The sequence below is a fragment of the Amphiura filiformis genome, chromosome 1, assembly GCF_039555335.1.
Source record: "Amphiura filiformis chromosome 1, Afil_fr2py, whole genome shotgun sequence".
NCBI lineage: Eukaryota > Metazoa > Echinodermata > Ophiuroidea > Amphilepidida > Amphiuridae > Amphiura > Amphiura filiformis.
This window is the reverse complement of record NC_092628.1, coordinates 90896281-90913841: the sequence shown is the minus strand read 5'-3', so window position 1 is coordinate 90913841 and position 17561 is coordinate 90896281. Positions and strand designations below refer to the sequence as shown.

The 17561-nt window shown below is 35.9% G+C and overlaps 1 protein-coding gene across 2 annotated transcripts in view; it reads left to right on the top strand.

Moving 5' to 3' along the window:
• The window catches only part of LOC140157214 (RAD50-interacting protein 1-like), a 346682-nt gene that overhangs the window by 125487 nt on the left and 203634 nt on the right, over positions 1-17561 (top strand). For both annotated transcript variants that reach the window (XM_072180343.1, XM_072180335.1), the window contains exon 13: positions 3897-4077. In XM_072180343.1, the coding sequence (XP_072036444.1) occupies positions 3897-4077 (181 nt within the window). The remainder of the gene's footprint in view (positions 1-3896; positions 4078-17561) is intronic.

Here is a 17561-nt window from a genome sequence, read left to right as displayed (position 1 = left end):
CCAAGCTAACAGCCATATGGAAAAAGTACAAGTGAAACTTCAGGTGCTTTTTTCAAAACTTTCATGTATAACATGCTACCAGCTGAGAGGCTGTTTGCTGCCACCTTGGACCAACTCTGTTATAATATTGTAATGCAGAGTTGATTTTTGTGCCAAAGCATTATTGGCAAAGATCCTTGATTAAAAATTGCACAGAAATTATACTAAAAACTAAAAAAAGTACAGTGATTTATAGTGCGCTACACACAGGCGCAGTTTAGACGTTGAGCCACAAGCCTCAGCACACTTTACAGGTTGTCACTGACCACTGCGGCCCCACATCATTCCATCAACCATTTAACAACAACACAGGGACTTTGCTGCTTCAAGAGTGCACACCCAAGACATACCACAAATGACCATCGCAACTAGGATCAGTTCCCGAGTTTCGTACGGGTTACAATATGAGACAATTAACAGTAAGTTCCTTGTCCAGGGGAATTTCAAGCTAACTCAATTTTTCCACAAGAAAACAACAACAGCAAATTGCTACTCCCTATTCCAGAAAAATAGAGCACTAGTTTTTTTTAATTAAAATTAAAATATTATCCAGTTTTGCCAAATGAAACAGTTAGTTTAGTTAGTTCTAACTGGCAATGAAAGTCAAATTTTAATATTTGGTCAATTTTTGGAAATAAGAGCCAAAAGCATGCGTTTTAAGTTAGTGCTGTATTTTTCTGGAATAAGGAGCAAGGGTTTGATGTTTACTTATACTTGCATATATGTGGGTATATTCTGTTTGTGCCAACTTTGCTTCATCATTATCTTCTCTCTATTTTTTCATCAATTTTTTACACCATGAGAGTAAAACTGCTGCCAGGCATATTGTGAATTTCAGCAATTAATTGTCCAACAGACAAACTTTGAAAGAATGACCCACATTTGTGTGCTCGGGGTCCTTGTGAATATACTCATTTCACAGTATCTTTACCAGTTTATAACAGCATTAAGAACAACACTAAGCGTTTTGATTCCAGAAAGACTCTTCTACACTAGGTTGAAGCACCTGAAAGTAGAACTGTATTTTTAATTTGTTTAGGTACTTTGCAGTTGCGCAGGTAATTGTAAAAAGTTACCAGCCTTACTACAAAAGTGACCAGTACTTAAAGCCATATAGTAACATTTGCTGAGGAGGATGCCCTCAATATATTTCAAAATCCTGTTTTTTACACGATTGTAATGTACTTTATTAAACTAACTCTGCAAAAATTGAGGCTTTATGTGCTGTATGTTGTTTTGTCAAAATCCAGGATTTTGAATAAAGTCCCCTTTACCTTTAGGCCTTATCTTACTTGTACATCAAAACAACAACACCTCATATCAATGGAACAATTAAGTATTTAACCGTTTATATGAAATCTAGTTTGTTATAGAATACATTATTAGTTGAATTTAGAACAAGCACGTAAATCTCCTCAAGAGAGTTTGTATTACTTGCTGTGGCAAAGTACATTAGAATTGTATTAAAAGAGAATCTAACACTTCTATGCCTGATAAAAAGCTTTTTGAAATTTATTTTGTTCTTCAATAAAGGACTATCAAGCAGATGCAAGTTTGCAATAGAGAGATGTCAATCCAATTTGAGCTAGGCATAATATGTTTTTTGTTTTTCACAATCTGGATGTTTCACACATCCAAGTACTTGGATTGACCTTGTCTAGCCTTGGTTCAAGGCATCAGGCTGTTTTTCTCTGTCACGTTCTCCTTTAAAAAATTGTTTAGTTCCACCATGGTCTATAAATGGCTTTCATCTGTGGTGGTGCCAGGAGGTTGGGGTGGGACTGGCATATGTCCCCCGTCAGCATTCTTCCCCCCAGTTGCCTCCCCAGTTCCCACCTTTTGCATCAATTTTGCAGGTAACCATGCACACATGGTTTATGTTATTGGCCATACCAATGATTACGAATATCAATGTGTTCAAAGTGATAGAAAAATGGATCAGTTAGAGCTATATTACTAGAGAAAAGCCAGAGGCTTGTGGCAAGTCTAGGCTTAGCTAGCAAGTTGGGAAACTAATAAACGTGATAAAAGGAGTTAATAAAGATTTTATTATGTTATACAATACGAAAAATTTGAACCAAGTGAGTGTATACAATAAGTGTAGATTTCTCAGTTTTCATATCTGTTTTCCTGCATTAGGTCTATCAGTTTAATTGACAGCATACTGAATTCCCATCCATCTCTATTGAAATAAGATGTATTGATGCCCAAACATTCGCTTTGAAGTCATTTCAGATCACCTATTACTATAATCCCGTGCGTTTTCGTATCTGAACCATAGACTTACAGATACCTAAACGATAAAAAAAGACTCGGTATAATATTTGAGGAGATTGCAGATATATCTTTTTAGGAATATCTTTCATCCCTTTAATAAACTTCTAATAAAAGATTTGTATAGCCCTGTGCATAATTGATTACCAAATCTTCTGATACGATTTCAAAGCCATTCATGAACACACAATACCTCTTTGATGTATTTTTTACAAGCAGTGAAAATTAGTGCATTAAGAAGCATATCAAATGTCATTGGCTTTGTAGAGGTTTCTATAAACCAGCGGATATCAGCTTTAATGCTCGAGTACTTAGTAATTGGCTTTACTTATTGCTTAGTCTTATCATCAGTAATGTGTATAGTACACATGGGAGTATGTGGGATATTTTTATTAGTTGATTGTAAAAAGTAATGTTCAGCCTGTTTTGCTTACCCTAATGCTATTGACTATTGGAAAGGAAAGAAGGAACAAAAAAGGAGAGAAGATGAACAAAGAAGTTACTTAGCACCCACTGGATTTGACCATTAGACCCCTAATGTGCCAAGCAACATATCACCAACCGGTAGCCACAGGTCTTTCACTGGCCCAGCCAATGAAAGGGTGCATATGACTTGGACTGATTGTGTCATGGCAGCACGTGGGATGCATGCATGTGCAGTGGTTTTCAAATCTGATTTTTTTGCATATTTGTAATGCTTACACATGTGCCAACATGCACCTAAATGGAATCGGCCGAATTTGTTGTCTTTGTAGGTCAACAGAGCAAAGTTCGACATATTAAAAATTATGACTTAATGTCCTCCCATAGAACTGCATGTTAAATGGCCAAAATAACCAGTGGGGTTTATTTCACTTCACCTTGTTATTTCAACTTAAAATTATTTCAACATTTTTAATAAAGAATAACCAAATTAAAATTTAACGGCAATCGTACATTAAGGCTTTAAGATTTTATAGAGTTAGGGCTAATTATAGCACCTATGTCAATACATGCATCAGTTCTTGCAAAGAACTCAATAATGGCATTAAGTCTAATCCATATGTGCAGTAAGGCATTTTCCTACCTAACAGTTGTGTGGACCACATTGTTGCTGAATGATTATAGCCCAAATCACAAGCACAGAAAATCCTGTTATTTCTTAACTTTTCTGTGATACAGCAAATGACACAAGTCTTAAGTCATAACAAAAATGTGCTTATTTTGCCCAAATAACAGGTGTACTAAATCACAGGTTTGGTAGACCTGTCTTTTGTTTCATTCATCTTGTTCTTAAGTCTGAGATATGCGATGACTTTAAAGGCGCATATTGAAATGTCATCTTTCCCTGGGTAAGATCTGACACCAGGCCAGGCCATGGCCAGAGGGTAACATGAGTAGGTTTGTTTCACCGTCAAGGCAAAGATAGTCTTGCAAGTATGGGCTAACTTTCCCCATGGCCATCCAATATGCCATATACAGTAGGACTACAACTGGTATCTACTGGTCAGTTTATAGTTCCATCTCCACATCTGTTATTTTTATATGCTCCTTTAAGACTGATTTTGTATCAATATTTTTATCATTTTGTAATTTGCTTACAGGTGGTTTTCCATGCCGTCACCAAAGGACTACATAAGCCCTGCTTTATCTTCCACTGTATGTATACTACTGCAAACTATCAAGGAGAGATTGCAGCAGATAGAAGAGCAGCTGTGCCAAACTGTGCTCAAGTCCCTCTGGCAAGGACTGGCAGGAAAACTTACTAAGTTTGTTTATGAAGAGGTAAGTTACCTTGAAAGTCTGAAGGTTTCAGTTGACAGGTACAATGACATCAGTGATTAGGTATCCATGTAACTAAGGCACAGGTAAGCAGTAGATACTGGAGATACTTGACAAGTGTATAAATGAGTTGACGTCAATGCCTGGTAGTATGCGCACGCATCATCACAATTTCCATTGTATTTTGCCTGACAGTATGCGTGCGCATCATATTCTGTTCGTGTTTTTAAAACTCCCGCCACATCACAATAAGACTATTGAATAGTGTAGTGGTTGCATGGGGTTCACTCAAGCATAAAGATATACCAGTCCTTTGCCTTTGTTGATAACTGACATTGAGGTCAACTCATCCATACAATGCGACCAGCTCATAGCTAGTATGAAGCCAGTATGATCTCTCTGCTTGGATTCTTTATATGTCTTTGTTTTTTTTTACTAAACAGGATCACTACATTTGTCCCTCGATAGCAAAATATTAAAGTGAGATAGCTTAAATGTAGTTCCAAGAGATGGCTAAATTACATACTCTTTTAGACAAAAATATGAATCAAATACTAGACTCACCAACAATTTTTTCAGTAACGTTGCGACCCGTTCACCAGGTCTTCATCAGACTGCGCAGAGACTTGACTGATGGTTTGGTCACGTGATGGTAATCGGCGAGGGAGTAGTTTCACGGTGGGGTCCCAGGCGTGTGATAGCAGGAAACGGAGGCCCCCCTTCTTGTTGAGTACTGGCTGCTCAGCTCTTTCCCGGATGGATTCTTTCACTCCCCTCTCAAACCACCTCTCCTCCACCTAACACGGGGGATGTCATTGCTAGCAAAGCCAGAGTTACTATACCTTACTCCACAGGCCTTTCAGAGAGAATCAAAACACTTTCAAGGCATTCGCATTGCTACCTCCTACAAGCCCTCTAATAATTTACGGAGCAAACTGGTGCACGTAAAAGACAAAATTCAAAAGACAAACAGTCTAACCTAGTTTATGGACTCACATGCTCTGAAACTAGCTGTGCCCAGTCTTATGTAGGAGAGACAAAACAGTCTATTAAAGCTCGCTTCAATCAACACCGGAGAGGAAGTTCCAACGAAAACCAGGACTCCGCAGTCTTCACCCATTCAAAACTCTCTGGCCACCAATTCAATGCCGACGACATCATAATCTTCGACAAGGAGGAGAGGTGGTTTCCAACATAAAGAAATATATATCACTGACCATTGATTTTCTAAGTTATTGGACCACAAAGACAGTTTGTTCACTCCATTTGCCGATTAGGTTAACAAATACATTAAAAATTTGAATAAAAAAGCAGACTCTTGCAATCTGGGCAGCTGCAGAGATTCAAGCCTATGTTTAATACCTGGCACAAAATGTTTGCAAAATTTGCCCAATGTGTTGTTTTTAGTGTTTCAATTCAGATGTGTCATATACAAGATCTATAAAACATCGCTGATCAAGATGATATAGTTCGATCAGCTTGTAATTTTTGTATCTTATAAGATGATGGATTAAAAAAAAAATGGATTAATATCAATATATTTAATTTTGATAAGTGTCTGGTGACATCTTGCCAGAAGCATCACAAGTTATTCATTGAAGCTCTATACTTTGTCTACTTTCTTTAGCACACAAAATATAGATCACACAGGTCAACTATATCACACTTATTTAGGTGCTACCTTTTGGCGTAGTGGTAAAGCCTAACAAATCCCGCCGATTACGAGCTGATCAAAGTATAGGCCTTAAGGCACAATATGGTAGTGTGAAAGCAGCTAGCACTGACTTTGCCATCATTTACTTGGATAAGTCACATTCAATTTAGGCTAGTAGTCCTTTACCTTCCATCAAAGTGATATCCTATTTCTGAAACAACCTACTTTTGAAGGTAATTTGGGCTTTTCAAATTCTAGAAAAATATTTGCCAAGCTGCTTTGTAAATTGACCAATTACTACAGTTAAATATAGGTCAATTTGACTTACAATAGTTTTCATATTTTGTAGTAAAACAGGACAAGTACCTCCTCCTATAAATTTAATGGCATTTTTCCTGGTTTGTCTTGTTTGGGTATTTATGGTAGAAAGGTTTCCAAATTTGTCCACCTCATTCAATCTTGGATAGACGACTTATTGTCACCATTAACAGGAAGCTGAAGTGTTCAAAGACTTATTTTCAACTTCCCTTGGCCTTATTTATACTGGTAAGGAGTTTACATAATCCTGGTAGGATTTGTTCATTGTACATAAGACTAAAATGTTTACGTCTTTTGCACTTTCATGCACTTTCATAAAGTTTACTTTCAGGACTGTTAAATATCAAAAATAAAAAAAATATCAAGTTTGGATAATTTTCCATAAAAGTTGTATTATATTGTGATTTAAAAAAAATCAAAATTATTTGATATCAGAAGGACATTCCTTGTATTCAGAATGCAATTTGATATGTCTGATGTGCTCTCATGTCCCACATGAGAGCACAAAATACTGTGCAAATGCTGCTTTCCATCCCCTTAAACCCATTTATGAAAACTGGACTTTGACATGAACTTATCATTCAGGTTCTGTGATTTTTACAATTTACATGCATACAAAATGTATTTTACTATTTTTGTTTTTCATTTAGTTGTATTGTCCAGCTATGTTGTACAATTTTGTTGTAACTTTGTCAAATGCAGGTTTCTCATGTTTTTGTTTTGGTGGATTTGGCCCATTACAAAATGCCATTATAGTGTATTCAATAACACATTTGTGACCTGTTCCAACAAAACCAGGAACAAGTCGCATTTTTGACATTCATGATTTCAATAAAAATGTTAAGCACGGGACAATATGCTTTAAAATGATACCAAAATTATATACATAGCATCAATAATTTTCAAGATATGGATAATTTTGTAAACGATACCTTGATATTTTTGTCAAACTGCTATTCTGAATAATGCACTCATAGTTTCCTGCTTTACACAGGATTGAATTGGGATTATCACAGTTCAACTGTCAATTATTGATTAAATAAAGCTCTTTTTGATAAGTACTTTCAAGGATTTGAAAGTCCACCTAGTCCCAAGGTCAAATACCATGAAATTAAGAATTCCAAAATTAGATTTTTTTTATGAGAATGTCATCTTTAAAGGTCTATAACTTAAAAACATGCCTGGCGACTTGTTCCTTGTTCCCGGTTTTGTTGGAGCTGGTCACATTTGTCCTCTGGGAACAAGCAACCTACTTTATACTGCAGCAAAGTTAATGGGGAAAATGTGAGAAGTCAAAAAGTGCAACATTGTCATCTACAGGACAATTGGCTCAAGGTATCATGTCTCCATATTACTAGATTTACTTCAATTATTATTACACACCTCACACAAAACTCGCACATTGCCCTCACGTAGTGCAGCAACCTACTTAATCCAGTGCACAGGTAATAAAAGGTGAAGTAAAAAGACGCAACATCATCACCTGTAGCTATATTGGCTGTCTATGTATTCCAGGCTGTTGCCTCAAGTATTTGTAGAGAGCACAGGGAATTATTGTCGAGGCATGGTGCCTCTAGTCTCAAAGTGTGGCTAATAGCATACTTTAACCACTAAATTGGGCTCCACAGACGGTACTTACCTGCAATGTCATTCCCCACATGGGCTTCAGCATCGTGCCAGAAAGCCCTTTTAGTATGTATCATTTTGGTTACTTTCTTAAAATTGAGATAGAATGCAAGTTGCAAGAGTAATGAAAAGATTATTTGAATAAAGGAAATTGCACTCTTGAAGAGAAATTCAATAGAGGTTGTTGCGTGAAATTATTGATTGGCTCCAAACAAAGGATTTGAACCAGTGTCCTTCACCGTAATCGTGGCGCAGTGCAGTCCACTCAATCAAATGTTGTCATCAACCTATTTGATTGTAGTGTTAAGCAGTATGCAGACTCCGAGTATTAGACGTACAATATTGTATGCAACATATCTACGTTATTTAATCTATTGCCATTCTATTTCCAGTAATGTTTAAGTTCTAACGAATGTTTGATGACGAAAAATCGATAATATGTTACATGTAATATCTAGTAGAAATATATTATCGATTTTACGTCATCAAACATTCGTTAGAACTTAAACATTACTGGAAATCGCGTGATACGAACTGTCGCGGTAGATTGCAATCATGCTTTTGTTGAACGCATTGTTTGCTGCTAAATGTTAAGTTAACTAATTAGTTACGTTTTGCCTTGTTTGGTAACTTAGTATCATGCCCCAAAAATACACTCAATTCTATGAATTCGTTAGAGAGACAAATAACAGTTTGCTATCAACCATCCGTGTCTATCATATGAAGTGCTGCAGGCGATTTGGCAAGTGTGAGTAGCGACTGGAAATAGTGATCAAACTTTTGAATTCTTTTATTCCATCAACAAAGGGTGACATTACTGAATTTTTACCAGTGAAAAGCCGCTTTTGCCTTGAAGATAATTTATACTTGGCAATATGCCGTGATCACAACGATATCAACATCTATCAATTTTGTTTAGCATTGGCTTGACTTTGCAAATCACTGTACCTTTGGCCATTGATGTAGCTTGCTTACACTCCACCTGGTTCTAGTGATGTAGCATTGACTATGGGACAGCATGTTTGTTCTAAACTTGTGGGGAAAGGGGTACCTTTTCATTAATAATGTTCTGCAGCGGGTCTGAAAAGTAGACAATGTTGCTCCTACAAAAGAAAATGGTTCATTGCAATCCTTGCCTCTTGCTGTTTATTGGAGATTATACTATGTTAATAAGATTGTATGCTATCTTCAGTAGATAGCATTTACTGTTTTCAACATCGTGGATATTATCTTCAGTAGGTATCAGATGCTTTCTTTATACAATAATAAGTTTTCACTATTGTCTATATACCTTCTTCGAGTCAGTAATTTAGATATTGTATTTTATTGTATCTCTAAAAGTAATGATGTGAAGTTTAAAAGTATACATTTTTAGAAAGGAAATAATGCAAGGAATCCAGTTAGCATAACAGATTCTTGTGAAATTAACAGTTTTTGAGAAAATCTCAAAACTTGATTTTACTTTACTGCCTCGAGGAAGGTACATGAACTATAGATACATGTATCAGATGCTATTTGCATATGGTTACAGATGCTATCTATTGCAGATGCTATCTTCAGAAGACAGCAAATGTAATGCTTTATATTCAATTGCCTCTTACTCATACTCCAATCAACCTTAATTCCAATATCAATCTTTTTAGTACTTGTATTTGTTTTGATAACTGTATTGTCTGGTATCCATTCATTTTCCAATTGGATTTGCCCAAGACACAGGAAAATCATTTCAAAATTGAAAATGTTTGCTAATGAAATGGTCAATAATCATGGTGAAAATCATGAATAAAATGATCTAATTTGGCTTCTAAATTGTGGCTTCAACAACCTTTTCTGTACAACTACATTGTGCGCACACATACGTTGCTTTGAGAGAACATTGTAAGTTCTGTTATATATTTCATTGTCAGTTAAACCACATTCTTGAGTAATCTTGATGGAATTAGATTTCCTTTTTTAGTTTGCTGATGTGTCTGGACTATGTAGTGTTATGACATAACTGTGTTAATAGAGCTTTAGTTGTCATTACCCAAGTGTGTGATGTGCCTCATGTTGCTATTCAGAAGTCACTTTGATCACTGACTCCAAAATTTCCTTTACTTCACTGAAGTATTCACAAGTGTTTTAATTATTTTACATTATTGATATTAAAGGCACCATTTGTTGACACGTGCCACTGATGTTAAAGTGTGTGTCGTAATAACTAAACAATATAAATTAATATGGAAAGAAAGTTTTTTTCATATTTGTATAGAATGTATCACTGTACCTTTGGCCATTGATGTAGCTTGCTTACACTCCACCTGGGTCTAGTGAGCATTGACTATGGGACAGCATGTTTGTTCTAAACTTTGGGAAAAGGAGTACCTTTTCATTAATAATGTTCTGCAGCGGGTCAGAAAAGTAGACAATGTTGCTCCTACAAAAGAAAATGGTTCATTGCAATCCTTGCCTTTTGCTGTTTATTGGAGGTAGCATGCATTTGGGTATTATATGGGTTGGCCAATTGTATTCATATTGTTCCTTTCTGGCTGATTTTGGACCTTTTCAGTGGCAGCTGCCAGATTCGGGCCTTTTTCAGTGGCAGATTGTGGAATACACTTCCCATTCACATGTGCTGTGCTTCAAGTGTTGATAGTTTGAAGTCACTTAGGCTCATTTATTTGCTGAATTGAAATTGTGTATCTGAATTAACTTATCTATACCGCTTTACTTTGAATGTTCAGTGCTTTGAATCCCATGGCAAAGGCGCAATATAAATGTAAGATATTTATTTATTTATTTATTTATAGTGAGCAATTCGAGTTGAGCCAATTAGAATGGGCCCAAATTAGAGGTTATTTTGAATTTGTCAAATAAGCATGTTTATCACTTTTGATTTTGGAATTGATCTGCAGGTCTCAGGTACTATTTCACCTTCCACAATTTCTATTTTTCCCAGTGGCACTGGAATATTGAGTGAAACGATATGATATATAATTGCAAATATTGCATTCAATCAGGATTTGATGAGATGGCCACAATATAGTAACCATATAAATCCTTGTGAAAGTTAACACTGTTACTCATAAACACTAAATCCTACAATATATTACGTGACAGGTGAAATGTGACCATATTGAGAACATTGATGCTACTGCAGTGCCCCATTAGGATAATCTGTTGTCAGGTCATTATGTAACCTACTTATAACGGAGGATTCATTTACTTCCCTTCCTACAATGCACTGTCAAAATATAATTGAAGACAGAATTAAAAAGACTAGTTTGCGTATGACATCCTGTCAACCAGACCAAAAATGCTGTACTACACAGGTCAGATCTTTACCCTGACGTCAGACGCAAACTAGTCTTCAATTATAGCACATTTAGCACACAAATTTGATATAACAAGTACAATCCTGGCGAAAAAGGTTGCCTCACCAAAGCATTAATTGGCCTACGTCCTTCCCTGCACCTCTATCGCAATGTTGATTGGACATCATCGTCATCATTTCTATATTATAGTCTCCCAACATTGAAAAAGAGGGGTGGGGAAGGTGTAAGCTGAATGTGCATTTGCAAGTATTAAACAAAGATATTGTGGAAGTGTAACACACTAAGCGCTGACGATTACATGCTTTTAACACCAATGCTGGTGTGGCATACAATTGGTTGGTTGCCTCACCAAATCATTAATTGGCCAATGTTGATTTGGACAACATCATCATCATTTCTACTCTCGCAGCATTGAAAAATAGGGGATGGGAAAGGGGATTGCATGCTTTAAACACCAATGCTGGTGTGGTAGCAGATTTCCACCAGGCCATTTGTAATTGATGAGCTAGCAAGCAAATGCAACAGCGAATGAACTTCAAACAATAAGTATGGTGACCTCTGGTGTTAAACGTTACATGTGTTGTACAAAAGATAAAAGCTATTAAAATATTATAATCTTCATGTTAATAAGATTGTATGCTATCTTCAGTAGATAGCATTTACTTTTTTCAACATCGTGGATATTATCTTCAGTAGGTAGCAGATGCTTTCTTTATACAATAATAAGTTTTCACTATTGTCTATATACCTTCTTCTGGTCAGTAATTTAGATATTGTATTTTATTGTATCTCTAAAAGTAATGGTGAGAAGTTTAAAAGTATAAATTTTTAAAAAGGAAATGATGCAAGGAATCCAGTTAGCATAACAGATTCTTACAAAATTATCAGTTTTTGAGAAAATCTCAAAACTTGATTTTACTTTACTGACTCAAGGAAGGTACATGAACTATAGATACATGTATCAGATGCTATTTGCATATGGTTACAGATGCTATCTATTGCAGATGCTATCTTCAGAAGACAGCAAATGTAATGCTTTATATACAATTGCCTCTTACTCATACTCCAATCAACCTTGATTCCAATATCAATCTTTTTAGTAATTGTATTTGTTTTGATAACTTTATTGTCTGGTATCCATTTATTTGCCAAGTGGATTTGCCCAAGACACAGAAAAATTATTTCAAAATTGAAAATGATTTCTGTTGAAATGGTCAATATCATAGAGAAAATCATGAACAAAATTATCTAATTTGGCTACTAAATTGTGGCTTCGACAATCTTTTCTGTATAACTATATTGTGTGCACACACACTCTGCTTTGAGAGAACATTGTAAGTTTTGTTATATATTTCATTGTCAGTTAAACCACATTCTTGAATAATCTTGATGGAATTAGATTTCCTTCTTAGTTTGCTGATGTGTCTGGACTATGTAGTGTTATGACATAACTGTGTTAATAGAGCTTTAGTTGTCATTACCCAATTGTGTGATGTGCCTCATGTTGCTATTCAGAAGTCACTTGACTAGCCACTGACTCCAAAATTTCCTCTACTCACTGAAGTATTCACAAGTGTTAAATTATTTTACATTATTGATATTAAAGGCACCATTTGTTATCGACACGTGCCACTGATGTTAAAGTGTGTGTCCAAATAAATAAACAATATAAATCAATATGGAAAGAAAGTTTTTTTCATATTTGTATAGAATGTATATCTTTGGGAGTTTTGAGCATATAGAGGCCTTGCATGTGACGTATCATCCCGTAAATATGGCGGACTACTCAAATGCATTCAACAAAAGCATGATTGCAATCTACTGTGACAGTTCGTCTCACACACATAACCCTGCACTACGATCAAATAGGTTGATGACAACATTTGATTGAATGGACTGCACTCCGCCATAACTACGGTGAAGGACACCGGCTCAAATCCTTTGTTTGGAGCCAATCAATAATTTCATGCAGGGCCTCTATACTAACATTAGAGTCAAGAGTCAAAAGTGCATGGTCAGATGTGACAATTTGCACAACCCAGCAAAGTAATGATGTAGCATGGAAAAAACATGTAGACAACTCTTTTTGAGATCAATATGTTTTTCATTATTTATTCCTTCATTCATTCATTCACTTTATATCCATGAAAATAAAAGTGCAAAGAAAGACTAAATTTAAAAAAGAGCATGTGATGGAGAATATGCAAGAAAAAGAAAAAGCAAAACACTGGTCTAATTGTTTACATGATAGATACAATAGGATATTCACAGGTATGTGTAGAATGTTGTTAGCTGGAATGTGTTTCCTATTAAATAATAATCATGTTCCATGAAATGCAACTCTAAATAGTACATATCAACATGTTATAAATAATAAGCTTGAACTGCATGTGGGTTACTTAAGTTTAGTTCAATATGGGAAAGACTTGACATCCTAATGTGCTTACATAGGACTCAAATTTACACATAGAATTTTACCTAACTTGCTTTTTGGCTCAAATTTGACCATTTGCCATGTTTCACAATCGTGTATGTCAATATGTAGCATCTCAACTCGGACACGGTTGTTTTTTCCTAATTGTCAATTGTGTAATGAATTCCCTATGGTGAATTTAGTTACAAGATTCATTGACAACAACACATTTGGGTAAGTAAGTCTGATGCGACAACTGTAAAATGCTGATGGGCTAGTGTGTTATGAACACATACAATGTGCCATTCAATGATATGAGTTGGCAGTCACGTCGGTGGCCAATGTAACACCATCACACGTTATAGCAATTTCACTCAGAATTACGTTTTGCACCACTTAACTGTTTAAAGGTATATTTATGATGATCAGTGGTGTAGCCAATGCTAGTAGTACAGTTCAATATGCAGTTTTGATTTTGAATTATTTTGTGGGAAAAGGTTGCTGCAAAATGGAATTCATCCTGTTTTGTAAACCAAGAAAGAGGAAAGTAAAAGGAAAAAAATCTTTTTGAAAAATATTTGTGATTAACTTCTAACTTGATAGAATATAATGATATAAGGACCTCATTTGCTGTATAGTGTTGTGTCAAGTTATGCACATACTAATGAATATTAATGAGCTATTTTTTTACATTCTAAAATTAACTTACTTTTTATATTCTTTGTATTTATAAACCTTTGTCATGTACAAACCTTTGCCATTTACAAACCTTTGTTGCAGGGGCAGCCTTAATTACAAACCACAGAATTCTAGTTTTACCAGCAACTCTGGGAATGCAGTACTTATGGTTTGCACGAGGAATGGTGGCCGTTCAATTCAAATTTATTTATTTCCATATACCGGTACATATATAAAAATTGCACATCAAAACAAACAGCAAACAAAAAAGACAATGTGGAGGAGTTGACCGGAAGGCCAATGAGGCCTGAATAAACCAACCCCTAAACAAAATTTGTTGCAAAAATAACAATTGCTATACCATTGTTGCTCTATCATTGTTTCTATTTTGTTCACACAAAACATTTAAAGCTGTTGGCGCTCAAATAATCCCTCACACTTTGTGTCTGATTAATTATGTAGAAAACTAAATGAGTTGAACAAGTGCAGAGTCTTTTTTCATGAGGTGTTAAGGTGTTGAATTTAGCTCTTTCATTATTCGGCACATTAAACATGAAACAAAGGTATTAGACCTCAAGAATGAAATGAAGTAATGCCTGTGTGATATATTCCACCAAACAAACACTTGATACGTGCTACAAAGCGCAGCTTACATCAATGGATTAAGGAATTTAGAATAGCGAATGTATGCCATCAACACACTTACGTCAGTGCAGCAGGGTTTCCTTCATACTTTGAAGCTGAATAAATATAGACACTGTGAGCCCAAATAGCCTCATTGCCAAGGACATCATTCAGAACCTTCATTCAATAATTATAACTCAGCAATTGACCTGCAGTTGCGGAGCATGAGTTTTTGTACCATATAGTCAATGGTCATTCTGGGTGCGCATGTATACAAGTATATTGAGGGTAAAGAACTGTGTGCGTTGAGGGGTTCTGACTGATATAGTAGTGAGAATGGCACGTGAGGGAATTAACCAGGCATTGTAGACATTTGCAATCCATCTGTACTGTTCATCAACTCAGGATAATACCCCATTTAAACCACATCGATTGTTGATGTAACTCGACAATAGCCAATTTCCTTTGCCATTCTAAGGCGAGAATTTGCCTGATATATGTTTTAAATAGGTTATTGGCTAGCATCTGTAGTGTCTCATTTTAATTAATATGTAAATCTGTGTGTACCTAAAGCTTACCATTGGAGGCTTATTTACTGTCTGGGCAGTGGAACTCTCATGCGTTGTAGCTGGCTGGCTGGCTGGCTGTTGTGATGTATTGTACTGTATGATTCTACATGTATTTCGGGTAGCAGCTGTATTGCCACCTTCAGATGGTCCTTACTTTTAAATTGCTTTTTTAAATCTGTCTTGTCAAGTTGCTACCTGGGATTTCCTGTTAAATTTCATGTTTTTTAACATGTATTATAATGTTTAGTTACTACAAATTAAAATCTACTTGGAACCATTTGTAACTTGGTGATGGCTTTTAAAAATAATCTTCAGCTTACTATTAAAATAACAGCTTTTGGTATTAATGGAAAGTTTGAAATTCATTAACCATCTGAAATACCGGGACCAAAGGAGTTAAAGGATATCGCGTTGATATTAACGATCTGCGACGAAGTGAGCTTCACTGGCTACCAATAAGGGATCGTATTGCATTTAAGATCCTCATGCTCACCTACAAATCCCTTCACGGACTTGCTCCACCATATCTTGCCGATCTTCTTACTACATATCAACCAACTCGCTTCGCAACCGTTCTGCTACTCAATTTCTTCTGGACCCGCCTCGTCGTATTGCAACATCTTACTATGGTGAGCGGGCCTTCTCCACTTCTGCACCCAAGCTTTGGAATAACTTGCCTCAGTCCATCAGGAAAGCCACGTCTCTTGCCATCTTCAAAAAACACTTGAAAACTCATCTTTTTAATAATCCAATTGTGTAGTTTATTTTTGCCACTTGCCAAATTATTTATCTTTGATTATATTGAGTGAGATGCCGACCATCAGATTAATAATTTTTGTTTGCTCGTTCCTTTTTCGTGTTTGCTTTGTTTTTTCGCGTGGTCCGCATCTCACTCGTTGCAATATCTGCTCATTATGTGGTCTGATGTGTTTTAATGATATTCGTTACCGGGATTTTCCCATGGTTTAAAGTATTTCTTGTTATTATAACTGCTTTGCTTTTTTATGTGTACTTAAGAATTTTGGGTGCAGGTCACTCTTTTATTGTACTTTTTAAGATTTATCTTTGTAAATTTTCCTTGCGTATCAATTTTATTTTGTATTTATGTAAAGCGCCTAGAGGCCTTTTTGGCATTGGGCGCTATATGAAACGCCTTATTATTATTATTATTATTATTATTGTTAAGCCAATTAAACAACTCTAATTACATACATCACCTACTTTACCAACCTGTAATAGGTATCTTTAAGTGAAGGAGATTTATTGTGCAGCCAAACTTTAGTAATCAGAAAGGGGGAAATGATTTCCCCTTGCAGGTTTTAACTGGCCATAAATCACAGTGCAATGCTGTCCTATCTACTGTTTCACATAAAGATTATGTTGTTATTCCTAAAAGCAATGTGTTCCTGCAAACATTCAGTAAGTTGATAAAAGCAGATATATTGGTTTTCACCTTATTGCACCTGGCTCTTAAAAATACAAAAAACATTGGCTCTGAAGCTGATGCAAAATAAGGCAGCCATAAATGTACTATATAGATACCAAGTCATCCCAGAGAGGACTGAGTTTGGTTCAGCTGTTATTAATTGATACAACTATCAAATAGAATAAAGCCAAGGGGTTTCAAATTAAGGTTACATACTGCATCATCAATATTTAAAGAAGTGTCACCTGCTCACTTCTCAATATGATTAAAATTCAAACATTTGGGAATAATTATGTAATACCCTTCACCATACTGTTTACAGAATAAAGTGCATTACAGCACACAAGGGGTGGTGGTTATCAGGTTGTTTATTTGTGTGTTTGTTGGGGCGGGTGCGTGTATGTGTGTTGCTATTGATCTGATTAGGGTGTGCCAAAACCTGATAAACTGACATTGCTTGCACCTTTGGTATTCAATCACATGCATTCAACACTCAGTTTGGATCATAAAGGTCTAGATCTAGTTTGCTTGGGTTGGTGAAGTTTAGTATGTACAGAACATATTATCATTGTGTTTTTACCCGCCCTTCCTGTGCAGAAGCTGTGGTTACATATTATCTGGTATGCATGAGCTCCCAGTGAAGACTGACCCTTCTGATGCCTTCCATACCCAATTACCCCAAAGTATCTATGGAGATCTGGGTGCTTCCTGGTATGGACTCTGTCAGGGGTAATGCTAGCTTTTAAAGAATGGGTAAAATATGTCACAAATTTGTCAAGATAATATATCCAAACAATAAGGGTTCAAAATGACCACTTAGTAACCTCTAATTAGCAGTTGTGTGGGCCTATGACCCCATGGCACA